This window comes from Trachypithecus francoisi, unplaced genomic scaffold, assembly GCF_009764315.1.
Source record: "Trachypithecus francoisi isolate TF-2019V2 unplaced genomic scaffold, Tfra_2.0 Lachesis_group5, whole genome shotgun sequence".
NCBI lineage: Eukaryota > Metazoa > Chordata > Mammalia > Primates > Cercopithecidae > Trachypithecus > Trachypithecus francoisi.
The window spans coordinates 145,319,820-145,342,500 of NW_022681470.1; the positions used below are offsets into that span (position 1 = coordinate 145,319,820).

At 50.5% G+C, this 22,681-nt stretch overlaps 1 protein-coding gene across 1 annotated transcript in view; it reads right to left on the bottom strand.

Annotated features, from left to right (window-relative positions):
• CHAF1A (chromatin assembly factor 1 subunit A) overlaps nucleotides 1–22,681 on the bottom strand; it is a 43,927-nt gene that overhangs the window by 11,730 nt on the left and 9,516 nt on the right. Inside the window, exons 4-12 of the mRNA XM_033195706.1 lie at nucleotides 16,196–16,252; nucleotides 10,501–10,730; nucleotides 9,598–9,658; nucleotides 9,118–9,186; nucleotides 4,372–4,598; nucleotides 3,656–3,824; nucleotides 3,474–3,554; nucleotides 2,484–2,576; nucleotides 615–879 (exon numbers count right to left, since the gene is read on the bottom strand). Coding sequence (XP_033051597.1) covers nucleotides 615–879; nucleotides 2,484–2,576; nucleotides 3,474–3,554; nucleotides 3,656–3,824; nucleotides 4,372–4,598; nucleotides 9,118–9,186; nucleotides 9,598–9,658; nucleotides 10,501–10,730; nucleotides 16,196–16,252 — 1,252 coding nt within the window. The remainder of the gene's footprint in view (nucleotides 1–614; nucleotides 880–2,483; nucleotides 2,577–3,473; nucleotides 3,555–3,655; nucleotides 3,825–4,371; nucleotides 4,599–9,117; nucleotides 9,187–9,597; nucleotides 9,659–10,500; nucleotides 10,731–16,195; nucleotides 16,253–22,681) is intronic.

Sequence of the window (22,681 nt, forward strand, 5' to 3'; positions counted from 1 at the left end):
AGCCACCACGCCCGGCCGAGTTTTTTTTTTTTTTAAGACGGGGTCTCGCTCTGTCACCCAGGCTGGAGTGCAGTGGCAGTATCATGGCTCACTGTAGTCTGGAACTCCTAGGCTCAAGCAATCCTCCCACCTCAGCCTCATGAGCAGCTGGGATCACAGGTGCATGAGACCACCCCCAGGTAATTTTGTATTTTCTGCAAAGATGAGGTTTTGCCATGTGGCCCAGGCTGGTGTCGAAGCACTAGGCTCAAGCAATCCTCCCACCTTGGCCTCCCAAAGTGCTGGAATCACAGTCTTGAGCCACTGTGCCTGGCCCTTCCCTGGCTTTTAAGAAAGCGTAGCCCCCACTCCAGCACTCTCTGTGCCTGAGTCCTGGTTGATAAAACAAGCCTGGACCTGCCTCGTCCTGCCGCTGGGGACATCATCGAATGTACAGATGTGTGCGGGAAGAGGGCTGGCCTGTTATTTGTGGAAAGAACATTTGCATCAGGGACCTACTAGCCTGTGAGACTCTTGCCCTCGGCCCTGAAATTAGCTGGGCCCAGGAATAGGTGGGTGGCCCGGCCACACCCCTGAGAAGGGGAGGTCCTGCCTGAAGCCCCACCCACACTCACTCTGCTGGTCTCTGTTCTCCCGCTTGGAGGCCTTGGAGGCCTTGGGCGTCTGCTGCTCCTGGACAGGCATGGTCTCCAGGAAGCAGGCTGCGAACTGCTGCAGTACCTTCAGGTCGTCGCCTGCGCAGTCTCGGTCAGCTGCCCACACGCAGCCGATCTTGACGGGCTGCAGGATGCGAAAGCGCTTCCCTTTAGCCAGGAACTCGTCCCACTCCTTGGCCTTCAGTTTCTGGCGGACCTTATGGTTCTCAGGGTCGGCACACTCCTTGTGGGTTAGAAAGCAGAAGTTTATTTGGGGTTCTTGCTCCCCTATGCTCGGGCACTCTTTTGAGGTTCCAGTCTCAGCCGGCTGGGGAGCCAGAGGAAAGGATGGGGTACAAAACTCACAGTGTCAGGGCCAGGGCAGAGCATACCATGCGCTGGCTGCCCCTCTTCCAGATGGAGTAATTCACACCTGGTCTCCTTTGGGAGAGTCACAAGATATTTCTGGCCGGGCGCGGTGGCTCAAGCCTGTAATCCCAGCACTTTGGGAGGCCGAGACGGGCGGATCACGAGGTCAGGAGATCGAGACCATCCTGGCTAACACGGTGAAACCGTCTCTACTTAAAAATACAAAAAAAATCTAGCCGGGCGAGGTGGCGGGCGCCTGTAGTCCCAGATACTCGGGAGGCTGAGGCAGGAGAATGACGTGAACCCGGGAGGCGGAGCTTGCAGTGAGCTGAGATCCGGGCCACTGCACTCCAGCCTGGGTGACAGAACGAGACTCCGTCTCAAAAAAAAAAAAAAAAAAAAAAAAAAAGATATTTCTGAGCTCACCCATGAGGCCTCTTTTAACACCCCTCTGAATTTCTGGTGAATGTGTGATCACGGAGCCGTTTAACAGGGTCGGGTGCCTACCCACATGGCCCGGGCATCTGGCAGACACATGTAGGGCCTGAGGCCACTCTCTGACAGACAGTTCAGGCCTCGGTGGTCAGATATGCACAAGGAATGCATGGCCCTCCAGTACAACCACGAGACACTCCCACCAAATCCCCAATTCCCAAATTACAGGGCTTCAGAGCCCCAAAAACAACTTGCTTGAAAGAAAGTTCCTGCCAGGCACGGTGGCTCACCTGAGGTCAGGAGTTCAAGACCAGCCTGGCCAACATGGTGAAACCCCGTCTCTACTAAAAATACAAAAATTAGCCAGTTGTGGTGGTGCACGCCTGTAGTCTCAGTTACTTCGGAGGCCGAGGCAGTAGAGTTGCTCGAACCTGGGAGGCGGAGGTTGCAATGAGCCAAGACCAGGCCATTGCACTCTAGCCTGGGTAACAGAATGAGATTCCATCTCAAAAACAAAAAAAAAGAAAGAAAAGAAAGAAAGGAAAGAAAGAAAGAAAGAACGTTCCACAACCTTATGGAATCCAGAAAGGGGTGGCAGGCAGGTTCACCTGCAGAGATGTGGGGAGTCTTCTGGAGAGATAGGAAGTTCTATGTTTTATTTTGGGCGGTGGTTACCCACATTCACTCGATTGTTATAAGTCATCAAATGCAACAGTTATGATGCACACGTCTTGCTGCATGCTGATTGTACGTCAGCTAGGGTGGTTTCCAGCCTTCTAACCCAGACCACGGCCATGCTCCCTCACCAGGGTGTCTGCTCCTATGGCTCCCCTCACTTGCAAGCTCCTCCTCTGTCTGCCACCCTCCCAGGTAATACCAAGTTCAGGCCCAGCCATTCCCACAAGTGAGCTTGCATGCTGGGAAGGCAGTCCAAATCTCATATGGCTGGGCTGGGACCCCTGTCACCCTGCCAGGTCAGGCCACTGAGCACCAGTCCGGAAATGAGCTTTTTCTGAGCTGGTGACTCCCTCTTCACTCCCTCACCTCTGTCACACCTTCGTCCTCCGACAGGTACCCATGGGGCACAAAGAAACCATCGTCCTCATCTTCATCCTCTCCCATGTCGTCGTCATCATCCTCAAAAGGAGAAAAAAAAAAGAGTTCATCAGATAGAAAAGCAGAGTATGTGCCTTGTTAAAAACATAAAGTAGGCCAGGCGCAGTGGCTCACACCTCTAATCCCAACACTCTGGGAGGCTGAGGTGGGTGGATCATCTGAAGTCAGGAGTTCCAGACCAGCCTTGCCAATATGGTGAAACCCCGTCTCTACTAAAAATACAAATCTTGGCCGGGCGCGGTGGCTCACGCCCGTAATCCCAGCACTTTGGGAGGTCGAGATGGGTGGATCAAGAGGTCAGGAGATCGAGACCATCCTGGCTAACATGGTGAAACCCTGTCTCTACTAAAAATACAAGAAAGAAATTAGCCGGCCATGGTGGCGGGCACCTGTAGTCCCAGCTACTTGGAAGCTAGGGCAGGAGAATCACTTGAGCCTGGGAGGCAGAAGTTGCAATGAGCTGAGATCGCGCCACTGTACTCGAGCCTGGGTGAGAGTGTGACTCTGTCTTAAAGAAACAAAAAAATGTAAAGCTGTGAACATCTGCTCGGCATGGCCTCCCGACAGACACTGTGAGCATCGGCAGAAAGCCCACTAGGTCACAGCAGCTGGGCAGTCAGGTGGAAATGGCGCGTGGCAGGCCGGCAGGAGGCGAGAGGGGGCTGTGGGGCCACGGTGCAGATGCGGACGGGCTCCCACCCCCAGCAGCCATGTGGGCGAGTGTCACCAGATGAGATGCTGGGAGAGAAGCTGCAAGTCTGGATGTTGAGGTATGTTCGGGTTTCAGGCCACACAGCAGGTCAAACACCAGCTGTCAGTGAGTGAACACAGCTGGGCTGCAGCCTTGGCCCCTCACTGTGGGACAGGGACTCAAATATAAGCCATCTGTCAGTGAACACAGCTAGGGCACATCCTTACCCCCTCACTGTGGGACAGGGATTCCCCGGGCTCCTCTTCTTCCCACTCCTCATCACTGTCCACCTCATAGTCAAGGAGCTTCTGAGAAAAGAAACACACGGGACTCACAGCTGCCTTTGGGGCTGGAGGAAAGGGGCACAGTGAGGAGATCCAGGGACAGAGGCACTCCAGGGCCGACTCACCGTGTCCTGGGCCCAGGGGTCTCGTGCGCGGATGAGCACCGTCTTCTTGTTCCAGGTACCCCAGTAGGCCGGCCGGTGGTTCTCACAGAACTGCAGGAGCTTCATCCTGCCGAACTTCCTCCTCTCGGGAATGCCATCGCCCTTCCCACGCTCCACGATCACGACGTCACTGAGAAGGAAAACCCCAGGCTTAGGATTGCGCTGCCTTACAGCCTTGCTCACAAACCTCTCGGGAACCTCCCAGTGAAGATGGCCTAACAGTTCTAGAAAGATGGGCATTTGTTAAAAAGCAGCATTGCCTATCCCCAAAGAAAGGTCAGGAACATGGACTGAAAGGACAGACGGAGGAGGGTGCAGTCTGCAGGGGGAGAGGGAAGAAGGCTGCCCAGGTGCAGCCGCAGAGCATTTTTACCAAGGGAGGTTCTGTGGAAACAGGAAATTTGTAAGATGGGGGGAGGGGAGGGGCATCCTTCACTGGAGACCAGCAGGGAAGTAAGATTCCTCCAGGAAGAGCTAGGAAGACAGGGAGAGGAAGACTTCAGGGGCTCACAGGAAGGCCAGGTGGAGAGAGGCCTTAGCACCGAAGTCCAGGGCCCGAGGGCACTAGGAGGCAAGCAGCAGAAGGACCCCAAGCTCCCACCTCGGGGACCCCAGGGATCAGGATGCTGCCCTCCAGCGTCACTAGTGGGTGAAGGCCGACCTCCTCAGGCTCTGACCTGTTAAAAATATCTGCATTCCGGGTGGAAACCTGGGTGGGTCCGGACCTCAGGGGCCGCCGGCCTTTGAGGTCTTTCAAGAAGGAGAACTCGCTGCTCTGCTGCTGGAGGAGCTGGTCTAGCTGACTGCAGAGGTCTGGATGGAAGGTGGTCCGACGCCGAGGGGCCAGGACCATGTGCTCTTTAATTTCAAAGGGGGCAAACTTCCCACAGGAGCCGGCCAGGGTCTGAAATCAAGAAGAGACCCGATGGGGTCTTCCAGCAATGGGAGAAAGGAGGCACCATGGACTCACACAGCAGGGTGCTGGTGGGATTCATCCAGGCTAAGGTCAAGGCGCAGACTCAAAAGCCCAGGCACTGTGTAGGTCCACAGAGGTGAGTTTACAGAGCTACAGGGCAGAGGGCAGACTGGTAGTCTAAAGGGCCAGCGGTGGGGGGAGAGACTACAAGGGAGCTGTTTTGAGTGATGGAAATAGTGTATTATCTTCATTATGGTTAGCTGCCCCTGTAATTGGTTAACACAAATGTCCTGAAAAGGGTGTATTTTATTGGATGTAAATTATATCTCAACAAACCTCACTTTATTTATTTATTTATTTTTTTGAGACGGAGTCTCGCTCTGTTGCCCAGGCTGGAGTGCAGTGGCCGGATCTCCCCTCACTGCAAGCTCCGCCTCCCGGGTTCACGCCATTCTCCTGCCTCAGCCTCCCGAGCAGCTGGGACTACAGGCGCCCGCCACCTCGCCCGGCTAGTTTTTTGTATTTTTTAGTAGAGACGGGGTTTCACCATGTTAGCCAGGATGGTCTCGATCTCCTGACCTCGTGATCCATCCGTCTCGGCCTCCCAAAGTGCTGGGATTACAGGCTTGAGCCACCGCGCCCGGCCAAACCTCACTTAAAAAAAAAAAAAAAAAAGGCCGGGGGCAGGGGCTCATGTCTGTAATACCACCACTTTGGGAGGCCGAGGAGGGCAGATCACCTGAGGTCAGGAATTCGAGACCAACTTGGCCAACATGGTGAAACCCCATCTCTACTAAAAACACAAAAATTAGGCTGGGCGTGGTGGCTCATGCCTGTAATCCCAGCACTTTGGGAGGCCAAGGCGGGTGGATCATGAGGTCAGGAATTCGAGACCAGCCTGGCCAAGATGGCCAAATCCCGTCTCTACTAAAAATACAAAAATTAGCCTGGCATGGTGGTAGGTGTCTGTAATGCCAGTTACTCATGAGGCTGAGGCTGGACAATCGCTTGAACCCAGGAGGCGGAGGTTGCAGTGAGCCGAGATTGTGCCACTGCACTCCAGGCTGTGCAGTGAAGCGAGATTCCATCTCAGAAAAAAGAAGAGGAGTTGTGATCTTTCAAAAAAAAAAAAAAAAAAAGTTTTTTGTTTGTTTTTTGTGTTTTTGAGGAGTCTTCCTCTGTTGCCCAGGCTGGAGTACAATGGTGCAATCTGGGCTCACTGCAACCTCTGCCTCCCGAATTCAAGTGATTCTCCTGCCTCAGCCTCCTGAGTAGCTGGGATTACAGGTGCCCACCACCATGCCCAGCTAATTTTTGTTTTGTTTTGTTTGAGACGGAGTCTCACTCTGTCCCCCAGGCTGGAGTGCAGTGGCACGATCTCGGCTCACTGCAACCTCCGTCTCCCAAGTTCAAGTGATTCTCCTGCCTCGGCCTCCTGAGTAGCTGGACCTACAGGTGCATGCCACCATGCCCAACACCATGTTGGCCAGGCTGGTCTCTAACTCCTGACTTAAGGTGATCCACCTGCCTTGGCCTCCCCAAGTGCTGAAATTACAGGCCTAAGCCACCGCACCTAGCCAAAAGGAGAAATTTCAGTATAATAAAGACACTGTAGCTGGGCACGGTGGCTCACACAGGTAATCCCAGCACTTTGGGAGGATGAGGTAGGCGGATCACCTGAGGTCAGGAGTTCGAGACCAGCCTGATCAACATGGAGAAACCCAGTCTCTACTAAAAATACAAAATTAGCTGGGCGTGGTGGCGCATGCCTCTAATCCCAGCTACTCGGGAGGGTGAGGCAGGAGAATTGTTTGAACCTGGGAAGCGGAGGTTGTGGTGAGCTGAGATCGCGCCACTGCACTCCAGCCTGGGCAACAAGAGTGAAACTCTGTCTCAAAAAAAAAAAAAGAAAGACACTGTAACAAAGAGGTAACAGGCTGAGACAAAGTATCAGAAGATCAAATACCAGATCAGGCAAAAAAAAAAAAAAAAAAATACTATAGAAAAATAGGTTAAAAAAAAAAAAAAAGAATGGCAAGACATAGAAGAACTAAAATGGCAAACGAACAGAAAAAGATGCTCAACTGCACCAAGAGTCAGTAAAAATGGAAAGTAAAGCAGTATCAATTTTTTTTGTAATCCATCAGACTGGCAAAGTTAAAAGAAAATTAATCCCCATGGAGTGATGGCAGAAAATGGGGAGATTTCCACGTATTGCCGGGAATGTACATCCAAGTTTCCCGTCTGGCGGGCACTCTGGCCATGGCTCATGATGCTTCGGCAATGTGCTATTTTGTCCTAGAGGCAAACTCATGCTTAGTTGGCTGTCCCAGAGGAACACATGTGTGCAGAGAAGCATGCACAGGGACCCCCACTGCACCACTGAGGGGCATAGAGGCTGAGATAGTGGCAGACTCTGTGGCTCACGCCTGTGATCCTAGCATGTTGGGTGACCAAAGCGAGAGAACTGCTTGAGCCCAGGAGGTTGAGACCAGCCCTGGCAACACAGTGAGACCCAGTCTCTACTAAAAATAAAATCAGGGAGGCTGAGATGAGTGATCATCTAAGGTCAGGAGTTCAAGACCAGCCTGGCCAATATGGTGAAACCCCGTCACTACTAAAACAAAAAATTAGCCGGGTGTAGTGGTGGGCACCTGTACTTCCAGCTACTCGGGAGGCTAAGGTAGAAGAATTGCTTGAACCTGGGAGACAAAAGTTGCAGTGAGCCGAGAGATGGCGCCACTGCACGACAGCATGGGTGACAGGGCAAGACTCCGTCTCTAAATAAATAAATAAATAAATACATAAATACATAAATAAATAATTTTTGTAAAGAGAGAAACCATAAACCATATCATTGCATTATGAAGTATTATGCGGCAGTGAAAATACATGATGTGGATCTCTGGCTGTCACGACAGGATGTGTGGGTACAACAATGTCACACTGTGCACCTTCAAGATATGCAATTGTTGTCAAATGCTTCAAGATACAAAGGACAGGCCAGGTGCTGGGAGTCACGCCTGTAATCCAAGCACTTTGAGAGGCCAAGGCTTGGAGGATCATTTGAGGCCAGGTCGTCTAGACCAGCCTGGGCAACACAGCAAAACCCCATCTCTACAAAAAATTAAAAAATTAGGCCAGGCATGGTGGCTCACGCCTGTAATCCCAGCACTTCAGGAGCCGAGGCGGTCGGATCACCTGAGGTCAGGAGTTCAAGACCAGCCTAGCCAACATGGTAAAATCCCGTCTATACTAAAAATACAAAAATTAGCCAGGTGTGACAGCGTGCACCTGTAATCCCAGCTACCTGGGAGGCTGAGGCAAGAGAATCACTGGAACCCGGGAGGCAGATGTTGCAGTGAGCTGAGATCACACCACTGTACTCCAGACTGGGCGACAGCGTGAGACTCCATCTCAAAAAAATAAATAAAAAATTAGCCAGGGGTGGTGGCACGTGCCTATAGTCCCAACTACTCGGAAGGCAGAGGTGACAGGATCACCTGAGCCTGAGAGGTCAAGGCTGTGGTGAGCTATGATTGTGCCACTGCACTCCAGCCTGGGTGACAGTGTGAGAGCCTGCCTCAAAAAATAAAGCCTAGATATATTAAAAAGAATGAAATACGTCTAAATGTGGCAACATGGCACAAATCTGAGGTGGCTAAGTACACGTGTACAAACTCAGTGAGTGGAGCAGGGAAAGGCACTGAAGAACAACATTGGAGATGGGGTAAAAGGGAAGGCTAAAAGGAAAGGAGGGCTGTGGTTTCCATGCACAGATGGTGGCTCAGGAGGTCTGAGATGCCAGGTGACCGATGCCAGGCAGGGAAAGTAAACCTCTGTGAATTCTACTGTTGTTTTACAGCTAATCTTGCTCCCTCAAGCGTAAGTTTCCCAAGGGTAAAAACATGGTGAATTTCTCTTACGCCTAACACAAAATTATTCATGAAGTAACCTCTGAAAACAGCACTGTTTAATCAGACATGCCACTTTTTACCTCTTTGGGACAAAGCAAAGGACAAAATATTGAGCCTCAAGACTTTACTAGAAATGGAAGTACCCGAGGTCACTGGAGGCTCCCTCCCTCATGAGAGGAGCTGGCTGGGGAGAGACCCTTTCATTTTCTTTTTTTCTTTACTTTTTTTTTTTTTTTGAGACAGAGTCTGGCTCTGTCACCCAGGCTGGAGTGCAGTGGCCGGATCTCAGCTCACTGCAGGCTCCGCCTCCCGAGTTTACGCCATTCTCCTGCCTCAGCCTCCTGAGTAGCTGGGACTACAGGCGCCCGCCACCTCGCCCGGCTAGTTTTTTGTATTTTTTAGTAGAGATGGGGTTTCACCGTGTTAGCCAGGATGGTCTCGATCTCCTGACCTAGTGATCCGTCTGTCTCGGCCTCCCAAAGTGCTGGGATTACAGGCGTGAGTCACCGCGCCCGGCCGACCCTTTCACTTTTAGAAAGGAAAAGTGGAACAGAGCTGAAACCCGAAAGCAAAGGCAGCCGGCTGCTCACCTTGGGGGCCTGTGGAGTCTTTGGTTTCTGGAAGAACCTCGTGATTTCGGCCTTCTCTGCTTTAATGCGCTGTGATGTTAAGAGAGGGTGATGAGAAAGAAGAGAGGAAGAGAAACAGTACATGTTGTAAAACATGCAAAGGCCCCAGAACCGAACCTCAAGCATTTTAGCTTGAAGGCACTACTGTGACTTTTAGTTCTCAAAACCCATGGACCCAAAACCGAGCCAGCTAATCTCAAAATGTCCGAGTCGCCCTTGTGGGCAGAAGTGCCAGGACTGCGGGGCCAGTAGGCATGTGACAGGCCAGCACTGGGAAAAAGCAACAAGAACGCATCTAGACAGACTCGCCCCTCCCTGTGGGCGCCATTTGGTTTCCCCAAACCAAGAGAATATTAGGTGTCGGCTGTGGCAAGAATTCCACTTTGGGCATCTGCTTCTCCCACAGGCTGGGATGGGGAAGCTCTGTGGGAAACGCTCTACCTTCTCTTCTTCTCTTAACCGTTTCTCTTCTTCCTTTTTCCTTTTTTCCTCAAGTTTAGCCCTGTGAGACAGCAAATGACATTTCAGCCAACTCTGCTTTGGCTCTGGAAGGGACCGCAGCACTCAACTGTTAGTATATGACAAGTATTTCATTTTACATTAAATGAATACAAGTTATTTTCATGTTTACTATAAGGCTTTTACATAGGTTTTCACAATAGAAATGTAAGAGTCGGCTGGGCACGGTGGCTCATGCCTGTAATCCCAGCACTTTGGGCGGCCGAGGCAGGCGGATCACAAGGTCAGGAGATTGAGACCATCCTGGCGAACACAGTGAAACCCCGTCTCTACTAAAAATACAAAAAAATTAGCCGGGCATCGTGGCGGGCGCTTGTAGTCCCAGCTTCTTGGGAGGCTAAGGCAGGAGAATGGCGGGAACCCGGGAGGCGGTGGAGCTTGCAGTGAGCTGAGATCGCGCCACTGCACTCCAGCCTGGGTGACAGAGCGAGACTCCATCTCAAAAAAAAAAAGGAAAAGAGTCAATAAAATTTTTCCTGTGACTAGAATATATACAAAAAAAACTTTAGCCAGCCGGTGCATAATCAGCACAGACAAAACCCACAATCCTGCGATGCAAATGTCTAAGTTGGTTGGGAAATGGAAGGACAGTCAGCAGAGACAAGGGGCCCAGGGTGAGTTGGACGTAGGGGAGCACAAAAGAGCAGGGAGCTGCTTTCCACCACTCCCACGCTGGGGCCCCATGGGCACCTCACGCAGGAGAAATGGGAAGGAACTGAAGGGAGCCGCCATCTGCCTGCGAAGTGGAAAGGCCCCATCAGAGTGGCCAGGAGCGGAATCCAGCAGTAGGGAGGCAGGCCCAGCACGGCCTCCGAGGGCACTCACTCCAGGGCTTCCTGCCTCTCCTTGCGCCGCTCCTCCTTGAGCCGTTGCTTCTCCGCCTTCTCCTTCTCATCCTTCTCCCGCTTCTCCCGCCTCTCCTTTTCCTTCAGCTCCTTCTCTTCCTCCTTCTTCTTCTTGGCCTCTTCCTTGGCCCGTTTGGCCTCCTCTTTCAGCTTCTCCTTTTCTTCCCTTTCTGCGCGTAACTTGAGCTGCTTGCCCAGACGCTCCTGATCCTACAAGACAGTGTGGCAGGTGACAGGTGGCCCTCCCTCCAGCTCCCAGGTGGAAGCTCGGTTCAGAGCATGCAGGACAGCTGGGCCTGGATGGGAAGAACAGAATTCATGGACCAAGACTGGGCGCCGTGGCTCACGCCTGTAATTCCAGCACTTTGGGAGGCTGAGGTGGGTGGATCACCTGAGGTCAGGAGTTTGAGACCAGCCTGGTCAACATGGTGAGACCCTGTCTCTACTAAAAATACAAAAATTGGCCAGGCGCGGTGGCTCACGCCTGTAATCCCAGCACTTTGGGAGGCTGAGGCAGGCGGATCACAAGGTCAGGAGATTGAAACCATCCTGGCGAACACGGTGAAACCCCATCTCTACTAAAAAAACTAGCTAGGTGTTGTGGGCGCCTGTAATCCCAGCTACTCGGGAGTCTGAGGTAGGAGAACTGCTTGAACCCAGGAGATGGAGGTTGCAGTGAGCCAACACAGTGCCACTGCACTCTAGCCTCAGCGACAGAGTGAGACTCCGTCTAAAAAAAAAAAAAATTAGCCAGGCGTGGTGGCAGGTACCTGTAGTCCCAGCTACTCAGGAGGCTGGGGCAGGAGAATCGCTTGAACCAGGAGACGTAGGGTGCAGTGAGCTGAGGTCACGCCAGTGCAACTCCAGCCTGGGCAACTAAGTGAGACTCAGTTAAAAAAATAAATGACTAAGTAAGCATTCAGAGACCAGCTCCAGGAGGAGCCTCCAGTCAACAACCTTACACAGAAGTGATTTTAGTTTTTTTGAGACGAAGTCTACTCTGTCGCCCGTGGTGGAGTGCAGTGGTGCGGTCAAAGCTGGCTGCAGCCTCGACCTCCCAGGCTCAAGTGATCCTGCTACCTCAGACTCCTGAGTAGCAGGGACTATAGGCACGTGCCACTATACCTAGCTATTTTTGTATTTTTCCTAGAGATGGGGTTTTGCTGTGTTGCCCAGGCTGGTCTTGAACACCTGGCCTCAAACAATCCCTCTGCCTCAGCCTCCCAAAGTGTTGGGATTATAGGCGTGAGCCACAGCACCCAGCCACAGAAGTGATTTTTATAATCCATTATGCTTCCTTCCATCATGAGAAAAATGTTAAGAATTAGCCCTGTGTCCCGGTACTTGTGGGCAATTCAATGTAAGATTCATTTCAAACACAATCCTGCTGGGCGCAGGGGGCTCACACCTGTAATCCTAGCACTTTGGGAGGCTGAGGCAGACAAATCGCTTGAGGCCAAGAGTTTGAGACCAGCCTGGCCAACAAGGTGAAACCTCAACTCTACCAAAAATACAAAAAAATTAGCTGAATGTGGTGGCGCACACCTATAGTCCCAGCTACTCAGGAGTCTGAGGCACAAGAATCGCTTAAACCTACAAGGCAGTTCAAGATCACACCACAGCACTGCAGCCTGGGTGACAAAAGCAGGACTCTGTCTGAAAAACAAAACAAAAAAAAAAAACATTATTTATTTGGAGATAGAGTCTCATTCTAGTGTCCAGGCTGGAGGGAGTGCAGTAGCGCTATCTTGGCTTACTGCAACCTCCGTCCTGGGCTCAAAGCAATCCTCCTGCCTCAACCTTCTGAGTAGCTGGGACCACAAGAACCTGTCACCACACCTGGCTGATTTTTTGCAGAGACAGAGTCTCACTATATTGCCCAGACTGATCTTGAACTCCTGCGCTCAAGCAATCTGTCCACCTCAGCCTCCAAAGTGCTAGGATTACAGGCATGAGTCATTGCAACCAGCCCAGGAATTCTTTTTCTTTTTAGCAGAGACAAGGTCTCATTATGTTGCCCAGGCTTGTCTCAAACTCCTCGGCTCAAGAAATCCTCCCACCTTGGCCTCCCAAAGTGCTGGGATTATGGGGGTGATCCACTGCACCCAGCCTTGTTTCAAATTCTTTAAGGGAGTAACACTTCATCACTACGTTCCTCATTCCAAAGACTTGGCAGTGGCCTGGGACACTGAGTCATTTACGTAATCTGAAGTTCAATGTTAAACACGCTCAGCCGGGCGCAGTGGCTCCCACCTGTAATCCCAGCACTTTGGGAGGCCGAGGCAGGCAGATCACTTGAGGTCAGGAGTTCTAGACCTGCCTGGCCAATGTGGTGAAACACCGTCTCTACTAAAAATACAAAAATTAGCTGGGCGTGGTGGCAGGCACCTGTAATCCCAGCTACTCGGGAGAATGAGGCAGGAGAATCACTCGAACCTGAGAGGCGAAGGTTGCAGGGAGCCGAGATCGCGCCGCTGCACTCCAGCATGGGCAACAGAGCAAGGCTCTGTCTCAAAAAAAAAAAAAAACCCACGCTCACCTGCCCAGCTCCACAGGCACCCGCTCCTAATACCGCATGAGGACCACGTGTCATCCAATATGGGCTTCCCATGTGTCTGGAGTCTGACAGCTCAGCTTTCAGTTTGGGTTAGGAGTATCTGCCCTTGTCTCTAAGGAAACATTCTAAATGTGTTCCAATACATCTCTGGTAGCTTTAACAAAAGCCACGGAGACACGGCCTGGAAGATGTCTGATGTTCATTTCCTGCCAGCGTCCTGTGTGACTGCATCTGACATATGAGACACATGAGGAAGATGACCGTCTGGACTGAACAAGTAGACTATAAACATAACTGGGTGGAAAAGAGTCTCCCGCCCTGTTGCTAAGCAGGAAATAGAAGGCTTCTAGAAACTGCAGGTGAATCAGGTGTCTTCAGCCACACTTGGGTATTTTCTTCGCACCCCCAACCAGGTATGCGGGACTCGGAAATTCCAATGAGCTTAAAAAGAGCTCTTGTTCCAAAGAATGAGATAAACTGTAAAAATGAAAATCAGGCCGGGCATGTTGGCTCACACCTGTAGTCCCAGCACTCTGGGAGGCCGAGGTGGGTGGATCACCTGAAGTCAGGAGTTTGAGACCAGCCTGACAAGGCGAAACCCTGTCTCTACTAAAAATACAAAAAAATGAGCCAGGCGTGGTGGTGTGTGCCTGTAATCCCAGCTACTCGAGAGGCTGAGGCAGGAGAATCGCTTGAACCTGGGAGGTAGTGGCCGCAGTGAGCCGAGATTGCACCATTGCACTCCAGCCTAGGCAACAGAGACAGACTCCGTCTCAATAAAAAAAATAATAAAATAGGCCGGGCGCGGTGGCTCAAGCCTGTAATCGCAGCACTTTGGGAGGCCGAGACGGGCGGATCACGAGGTCAGAAGATCGAGACCATCCTGGCTAACATGGTGAAACCCCGTCTCTACTAAAAAATACAAAAAAACTAGCCAGGCGAGGTGGCGGGCGCCTGTAGTCCCAGCTACTCTGGGAGGCTGAGGCAGGAGAACGGCGTAAAAAACCCAGGAGGCGGAGCTTGCAGTGAGCTGAGATCCGGCCACTGCAGTCCAGCCTGGGCGACAGAGCGAGACTCCGTCTCAAAAAAAAAAGAAAAAGGGCCGGGCGCGGTGGCTCAAGCCTGTAATCCCAGTACTTTGGGAGGCCGAGACGGGTGGATCACGAGGTCAGGAGATCGAGACCATCCTGGCTAACACGGTGAAACCCCGTCTCTACTAAAAAATACAAAAAATTAGCCGGGCGATGTGGCGGGCGCCTGTAGTCCCAGCTACTCGGGAGGCTGAGGCGAGAGAATGGCATAAACCCGGGAGGCGGAGCTTGCAGTGAGCTGAGATCGGCCACTGCACTCCAGCCTGGGCGACAGAGCGAGACTCCGTCTCAAAAAAAAAAAAAAAAAAAAAAAAAGAAAAAGGGCCGGGCGCGGTGGCTCAAGCCTGTAATCCCAGTACTTTGGGAGGCCGAGACGGGTGGATCACGAGGTCAGGAGATCGAGACCATCCTGGATAACACGGTGAAACCCCGTCTCTACTAAAAAATACAAAAAATTAGCCGGGCGATGTGGCGGGCGCCTGTAGTCCCAGCTACTCGGGAGGCTGAGGCGAGAGAATGGCATAAACCCGGGAGGCGGAGCTTGCAGTGAGCTGAGATCGGCCACTGCACTCCAGCCTGGGCGACAGAGCGAGACTCCGTCTCAAAAAAAAAAAAAAAAAAAAAAGAAAAAGAAAAAAAAAATAATAATAAAATAAAAATCAACCCCAAATCTGACCCACAAAAACTCAGTGCGGCCCTCAGGAAGCTTGGGAAATGCCCAGTGAACATCAGGGAGCTCAGGAAACACTCAGTAAACGCAGAGCCCGTGGTCACCAGGGCCCTCCTGTGAGCTGGCACTGGGTAGGCAAAGTCCAGAGGCCTTCCCTGGAGTTTCGGTTTGTTTCAGTATGACATGATGTTCAATTTCTCTAACCTTTAAGCTATAAGTAAAAAGCCCCCTGCGGCCACACGTGGTGGCTCAGGCCCGTAATCCTAGCACTTCGGGAGGCCGAGACAGGCGGATTGCCTGAGCTCAGGAGTTTCAGATCAGCCTGGGCAACATCGTGAAACCCCATCTCTACTAAAATACCAAAAAAAAAAAAAAAAAAAATTAGCTGGGCGTGGCAGCATGCACCTGTAGTCCCAGCTACTCAGGAGACTGAGGCAGAAGAATTGCTTGAACCCGGGAGGTGGAGGTTGCAGTGAGCCAAGATCGCGCCACTGCACTCCAGTCTGGTGACAGAGCTAGACTTTGTCTCAAAAACAAAACAAAACAAAAGCCAAAAGCCCCCTGCATTGCTGTGTGGAAAATGTGGTGATCCCCCCACAGAATAAGAGACTCAGCAGAGTCACTAAAGCATAATCACCCACTGAGTGTAGGGGCTATTAAGATGTTACAGCACTTAGGAATAAGTGGAACTTCAATCCCTATTAAAGAGACAGGACTGGCCGGGCGCAGTGGCCCACGCCTGTAATCCCAGCACTTTGGGAGGTCAAGGCGGGTGGATCATGAGGTCAGGAAATGAGACCATCCTGGCTAATATGGTGAAACCCCGTCTCTACTAAAAATATAAAAAATTAGCCAGGCGAGGTGGTGGGCACCTGTAGTCCCAGATACTCTGGAGGCTGAGGCAGGAGAATGGCGTGAACCTGGGAGGCAGAGCTTGCAGTGAGCTAAGATCACAGCACTGCACTCCAGCCTGGGCAACAGAGCGAGACACCATCTCAAAAAAAAAAAAAAAAAAAGAGAGAGAGAGACAGGACTACAGGGAAATGCACTGCGTTTTTGGAAGGTAATTTGAAGCTACAATGGGATGCTGAACCATTAAGACAGTGGTAGTACTACTGATAAAAGCTTAGAAAAGGCCATACACAAAACCTTAGGACTCACTCAGCAAAGCAAAAAATGACACAATCCACAATCCATGAAGTCCAAGTACTTAAAATGAAGCAGGAATCAAAATGATGGTCAGAGAAGGCTGGGGAAAACGTAAAAACGGGACCAAAGGAACTCCAAAGGGCTTTGCTTACTATTTAATGCAAAAAGCACAGCAGGTTAATTTTCTATTTCAGGGAAAATGTCTTACTCTTTGCAGTCTGAGCTTGTTCTTCTCTGTAGAGCCTTTGACGAATTTCTTAGTTATCTGAAACAGAAGACGTTTATCTTTAAACATGGGTTATTTCAATCGCTTCGAGAAAAAGAGAAACCTTTCCAGGTGATCAGTTTTTCCACCAATAGAACCAAAATGTCATAGTAGGGTCACAAACTCCAGTAAGCATGCACACATGTGTGTATCTGGGATTAGATAACAGGGGAGACTGTGGAGGCAGATAAAGAAATGAGGGAAGCATGCCATGCGCAAGAAAAACAAGGCAAGCTCAGAAATAAAGGCAACAGACAAGGCTGAGCACGGTGGCTCATGCATGTAATCCCAGCACTTTGGGAGGCCGAGGTAGGCAGATCACTTGAGGTCAGGAGTTCGAGACCAGCCTGGCCAACGTGGCAAAACCCCATCTCTACTAAAAATACAAAAATTAGACGGGTGTGGTGGCGGGTGCTTGTAATCCCAGCTACTCAGGAGGCTGAGGCAGAAGAATCACTTGAACCCAGGAGAAGGAGGTTGCAGTGAGCCAAGATTGCACCACTATACTCCTGCCTGGGTAACAGGGTGAGACTCTGTCTTTAAAAAAAAAAAAAAAAAAAAAAAAGACAGCTGGCCTGGGCAACAGGGAGGATGGATTTATAGCAAATGAGAGAGGACCTGCCTGTCCAAAGGGAATGGAGCTCTTACAGGAACATAGGTCCCTATTTGCTGATCCTTCCAATTTCTCCGAGAAGCTGATATTGGGAATTTCATGCGAATTTTTCTAGGTGTTTAAAAATGGACACAGATGGGCACAGTGGCTCATGCCTGTAATCCCAGCACTTTGGGAGGTCAAGGCAGGAGGATCGCTTGAGTCCAGGAGTTCAAGACCAGCCTGGGCAACAAAGCAAGACCTTGTCTCTAAAAAAACTTTTTAATTAGTTGGGTGTTGTGGTACACATCTGTAGTCCCAGCTACTCAGGAGTCTGGGGTGGGAGGATCATTTGAGCCCAGGAGGCTGAGGCTGCACTGAGCTGTCCAACCTGGGTGACAGAGTGAGACTGTCTCAAAAAAAAAAAAAAAAGAAGAAGATACTCAATTAATCAAATAAAGCATGTCTCCAGGCTGGTTTCCTGTGCACCACTAATTTACATTCTGTCTAGCTCAACTCTGCTTTTTATTTTATTTTTGAGATGGAGTCTCACTCCCGTGGCAGAGGCTGGAGTGCAGTGAGTGCCACCATCTCTGATCACTGCAACTTCCACCTCCAGGTTCAAGCGATTCTCCCTCCTCTGCCTCTTAAGTAGCTGGGATTATAGGCGTGCACCGCCACGCCCGGCTGATTTTTGTATTTTTAGTAGAGATGGGGTTTTGCCATGTTGGCCAGGCTGGTCTTGAACTCCTGACCTCAGGTGATCCACCCACCTCGGCCTCCCAAAGTGCTGGGATTACAGGCGTGAACCACCATGCCTAGTCAACTCTGCTTTTTAGAGTGTGGAGTGAAAGCTTAAAACAAAAGGGAAACTTGCTGGGGTTGTCTAGGACCTCTACATTCTAGGGCACAATATTTTCTATCACCTACCTTCAAACCGAGCATGAGCTACTAGGAATTACCAATAGGACCCATGGTGTGACTCACCATCCACCTGAATGGTCCCAGGGAGGAAGACGAACAGGGAGTCTGGACTTTGGCCTAAACTATCTCCCACCGGGACAGGGAATCCTGAAAACCAAACTAGTAGAAGTGAAGAGCAGTGGGAAGAGAGGCTTAACACTGGGAAGAAATAGTTCTCTGGGTTCATCGCAGACTTGCAGTGTAAGGCTGAAGTTGAACTGAAAAACCAAAGGCCCATTTTCCTGGCAATGGTCTGATGGGTCAACAAAATAATGGAAGCGATTTTTTTTTTTTTTTGAGACGGAGTCTCACTCTGTCGCCCAGGGTGGAGTGCAGTGGCGCAATCTAGGCTCACTGCAAGCTCTGCCTCCTGGGTTCAAGCGATTCTCCTGCCTCAGTCTGCTGAGTAGTTGGGACTATAGGCGCCCACCACCATGCCTGGCTAATTTTTTTGTATTTTTAGTAGAGACGAGGTTTCACCGTGTTAGCCAGGATGGTCTCCATCTCCTGACCTCGTGATCCGCCCGCCTCAGCCTCCCAAAGTGCTAGGATTAAAGGCGTGAGCCACCCCACCCGGCCAACAGTGATTTCTTTATCTGGGAAAGCTGAAGCCCTGACTAGGACCTCACAGAATAAAAGCTTCAGATGAATGAACTCAAGAAGACAGCCTTTCCACCTGGGTCCCACTGAGTCCTTTCTGGACTAAACCTTTCTTTAGGGAAAGGCCAAGTCGCTGTGAGAAGGATGCCCGTGTTGGCGGGAGCTCCTTCACCACCGAGATCAAGCAGGGTGCTCAGTCTTTGCTGAGAATGTGGCAACAGAAATGCCAGCCCGAGGCAGCCTCACCAAATGCTGCAGAAAAAGCATGTCTTTCCAGCATCCATTCTGCCTGCCAAAGGCTGTGTGCCCCCCACTCCCCCACCGAGGGATTTAACTGCAGAATGTGGGAGGCGCAGCTCTCCGGGGCTACCCTTTGTGTTCAGAGATTATAGTATGGAATATGATCTCGGGGCGGCGGGGAACTCAGTTGCTTAGTCCTGCCCATACCTGAAGCTCAGCTGCACTATCTCCTGCCTCTTACAATGCTCCCCCTCTGCTATGAGTCCAAGAATAATAGACTTGATATGACCAGCAAGAGCCCGCTCAGTAATCCCCAACAACCAAAACAGAGCAATTACGGCTTAATTTAAAACCAGTATCTCTTTTATTTTACCAAACACTCAGATGGACCTTGATGTCTGGCGGAACTTTATCTTCTTGAAATTTGACCCAAGTGTTTATAGATCTCACTCTCAAAATTCTATGCAACGCTGCCACATTCTACCCAGCTGCAGCCGGGTCACACAGCACCCTCAACTGCCAAAAACGTGATCCAGGATCCCAGAAGGAAGCCAAAACACAAAACCTGACAATCCCAAGGAGTAGGGACAGAGCTCACTATGGGTGGGCATGAAAATTCCTGCACCCTTTCTCGGATAATCCTCTCAGAGCCTATGGACTCTGATTTTATACTAAAGGGTATCTAATTTCCAAGCCCAGATCAGATAAGGAGATAAACCTAACAGCAGGGGAGCGAAGGCAGGGGGAAAAGAGAAAACCTCAAATTGGCCCGAGTAGAGTGCAAGCTGGGAAAATAAGAACGCACAGTTCTCCTTAACAGCCCAAGGCCACTTATAGAAGGAAGCTCAAGGGAACAATCATTTTGTGAAAGCCAAACACAGAAACAACAGAACTGAGAAGACAGCTCTGTAACCCACAGCACGTCCACACCATGGGATATCACGCAGCAGAGAGCTCGATCTTTCCGTCCTAACATAAAAAACATCTAAGACTCCCCCGAGTAACACAGACAGATATTTACAGTATACGTTATACACAAGGAAACAAAATGATACTGGGTGTTTCCTAGAGATCTCTCTGGATATGCAGGACACAAAAAAATACAAGGTGATGATGATGATCATAATGGCCACCTCCTGGGAGAACAGAGGGCTGCAAGGTTTCCATTCTTTCTTTCCTTTTGTTTTTTTGAGACAGGGTCTGACTGTTGCCCAGGCTGGAGCGCAGTGCAATCATGACTCACTGCAACCTCTGCCTCCTTGGCTCAAGTGATCCTTTCACCTCAGCCTCCCAAGGAGCTGGGACTTCAGGTGCATACCACCACCCTGCTAATTTTTGTATTTTTTGTACAGACAGGGTTTCACCATGTTGGTCAAGCCGGTTTCGAACTCCTAGGCTCAAGCGATCCTCCCACCTCGGCTTCCCAAAGTGCTAGGATTACAGGCATGAGCCACTGCACCTGGACCATTATTTCTTTTAAACATGGAGAATTTATTACAAATGTAACTTCAAGTATATGGAAAGAGTTCCAGCAATCTCGGAACAGAGACAAGCCACACATTCCAGGAACACAACTGCACCAACATGATCATTTGTGGAATAATCATCTCGATCACTAACAGAAAAGGCTAAATTACAAGTCTGATTGCGAACAAACTTCAGAAATGGTTCTTTCCCACAGGGTGGAAAACTCTAATACTAAAAAGGAACACTTCAGCCATTCAAAGGACCCCAGGAGTATCTAAAGAGGATCTTTCTAAACCATTGTTTTCCAAAGTGTGATTCTCCAGATCCTGCAGTACTAAAACAACAAAAACCAAAACAAACAAAAACACGCCCTGAAGCTCCCTGAACAGGGACAGCAGGATCTGTATAGAAACAAACTCCCATTTTCTTTTATTTTAAAGAAGGAAAAAAGAAGGCAAGCCAGCCCACAAAGTACAGTGGCAATGATTGCCCCGGGGCTCAATGCAGATTTCACGGTACCAGCTCCACGAAGAACAGACCCCAGTGACAAGCACACAGATTACACAGCAGCACGAAACAATCTGCAAACTTCCTACTGGCTCGCCCTTGCAATCTGGAAAGAGCTGCTGGTGGGGAGGGAAAGTGTGAAAACAATGTATTCCCCAGAGTAACAGGGGTTGTCAGCAGGGAGTGGCTCGGACCTCATGGCAAGGAAAAGTGTTAAGAGTTGGCTGGGCGCGGTGGCTCAAGCCTGTAATCCCAGCACTTTGGGAGGCCGAGACGGGCGGATCACGAGGTCAGGAGATCGAGACCATCCTGGCTAACACGGTGAAACCCCGTCTCTACTAAAAAAAACTACAAAAAACTAGCCGGGCGAGGTGGCGGCGCCTGTAGTCCCAGCTACTCGGGAGGCTGAGGCAGGAGAATGGCGTAAACCCGGGAGGCGGAGCTTGCAGTGAGCTGAGATCCGGCCACAGCACTCCAGCCTGGGTGACAGAGCGAGACTCCGTCTCAAAAAAAAAAAAAAAAAAAAAAAAAGAGTTAGGTACCAACTGGCCGGCGCGGTGGCTCATGCCTGTAATCCCAGCACTTTGGGAAGCTGAGGTGGGTGGATCACGAGGTCAGGAGTTCGAGACCAACGTGGTGAAACCCCGTCTTTACTAAAAATAGAAAAATTAGGCCTGGTGGCGCACGCCTGTAATCCTAGCTACTCGGGAGGCTGAGACAGGAGAATCACTTGAACCCAGGAGGCAGAGGTTGCAGGAGCCGAGATCACACCATTGCACTCCAGCCTGGGCAACAGAGTGAGACTCTGTCTCAAAAGAATAAGTAAAAATTAAAAAAAACAAAAAAAAGAGAGTTAGGTACCAAGTATGAAGCAAATCAACCAACCCAGAAATGCAGGACTCCTCAAAGGTACAGAGATAACTTAGGGAGTTGGGGGTAGAGTCTCTTCCAGCAGGGATCTCAGGGAGCCCTGCCATCAGGGCATGCGGAGGCCTCCTGATAATCGCTTCCCTCATAGCTTTGGTGACTGACAGGCCCTCTGGGAGTGGTTGTGGCCACTTTCTGCCATAGGCTCTGGGCTAGCTTGAAGCCTTTACCACCTGCAAATTATCTGAAGAGTTGGGATAATACTGCCTTCCAGTGCATTCCAAAACCTGGAGCCTGTGTTCAGAACAAGATCTAGTATCCTAAATGCAGGGTTTCCTAAATGTCGCACACTGGGTTCATGTGCTCACTTGTTTTAGAAAGCGGGCAGGATTGTGTCACCATGATGACCAACGAGGTGACTTCCCAGTTTGTAGACTAGGCTGTGGACATGGAAACAAACTTAATGGAAATATGTGCTTATGTCCTGTTCTTTTTTTTAATTTTTTTTTCTGAGACGGAGTTTTGCTCGTTACCCAGACTGGAGTGCAGTGGCGCGATCTCAGGTCACCGCAACCTCTGCCTCCTGGGTTCAAGCGATTCTCCTGCCTCAGCCTCCAGAGTAGCTGGGATTACAGGCACACACCACCACACCCAGCTACTTTTTTTATTTTTAGTAGAGACAAGGTTTCTCTATGTTGGTCAGCCTGGTCTCGAACTTCCGACCTCAGGTGATCCACCCACCTCGGTCTCCCTAAGTGCTGGGATGACAGGTGTGAGCCACCGTGCCCGGCCATGTGTCCTGTTCTTGCTAAACGGCTGCAACACACCACAGGACGAAACTCTGCAAAGCGGCAGCAGCCTGGAAGAAATTCAAGTGATCGAATGTACACTACAGGACGGCCAATGGGGAGAGACTTCAGCTCTGATTTTGGGAGACGGTGTGGTGGCTTCGGCAGAAGGTGAAATGTGTACATCCCAGTCTGGCACATTTAGCATCTTAGAAGAGGGTACTAGGCTTAGTACCTGAGTGATGAAATAATCTGCACAACAAACCCCTATGACAAGAGTTTACCTATGTAACAAACCAGCACACACAAAAAAAACAAGACCGGGGCAGTGGTTCATGCCTGTAATCCCAGTACTTTGGGAGGCCAAGGCGAGCGGATTGCTTGAGGTCAGAAGTTTGAGACCAG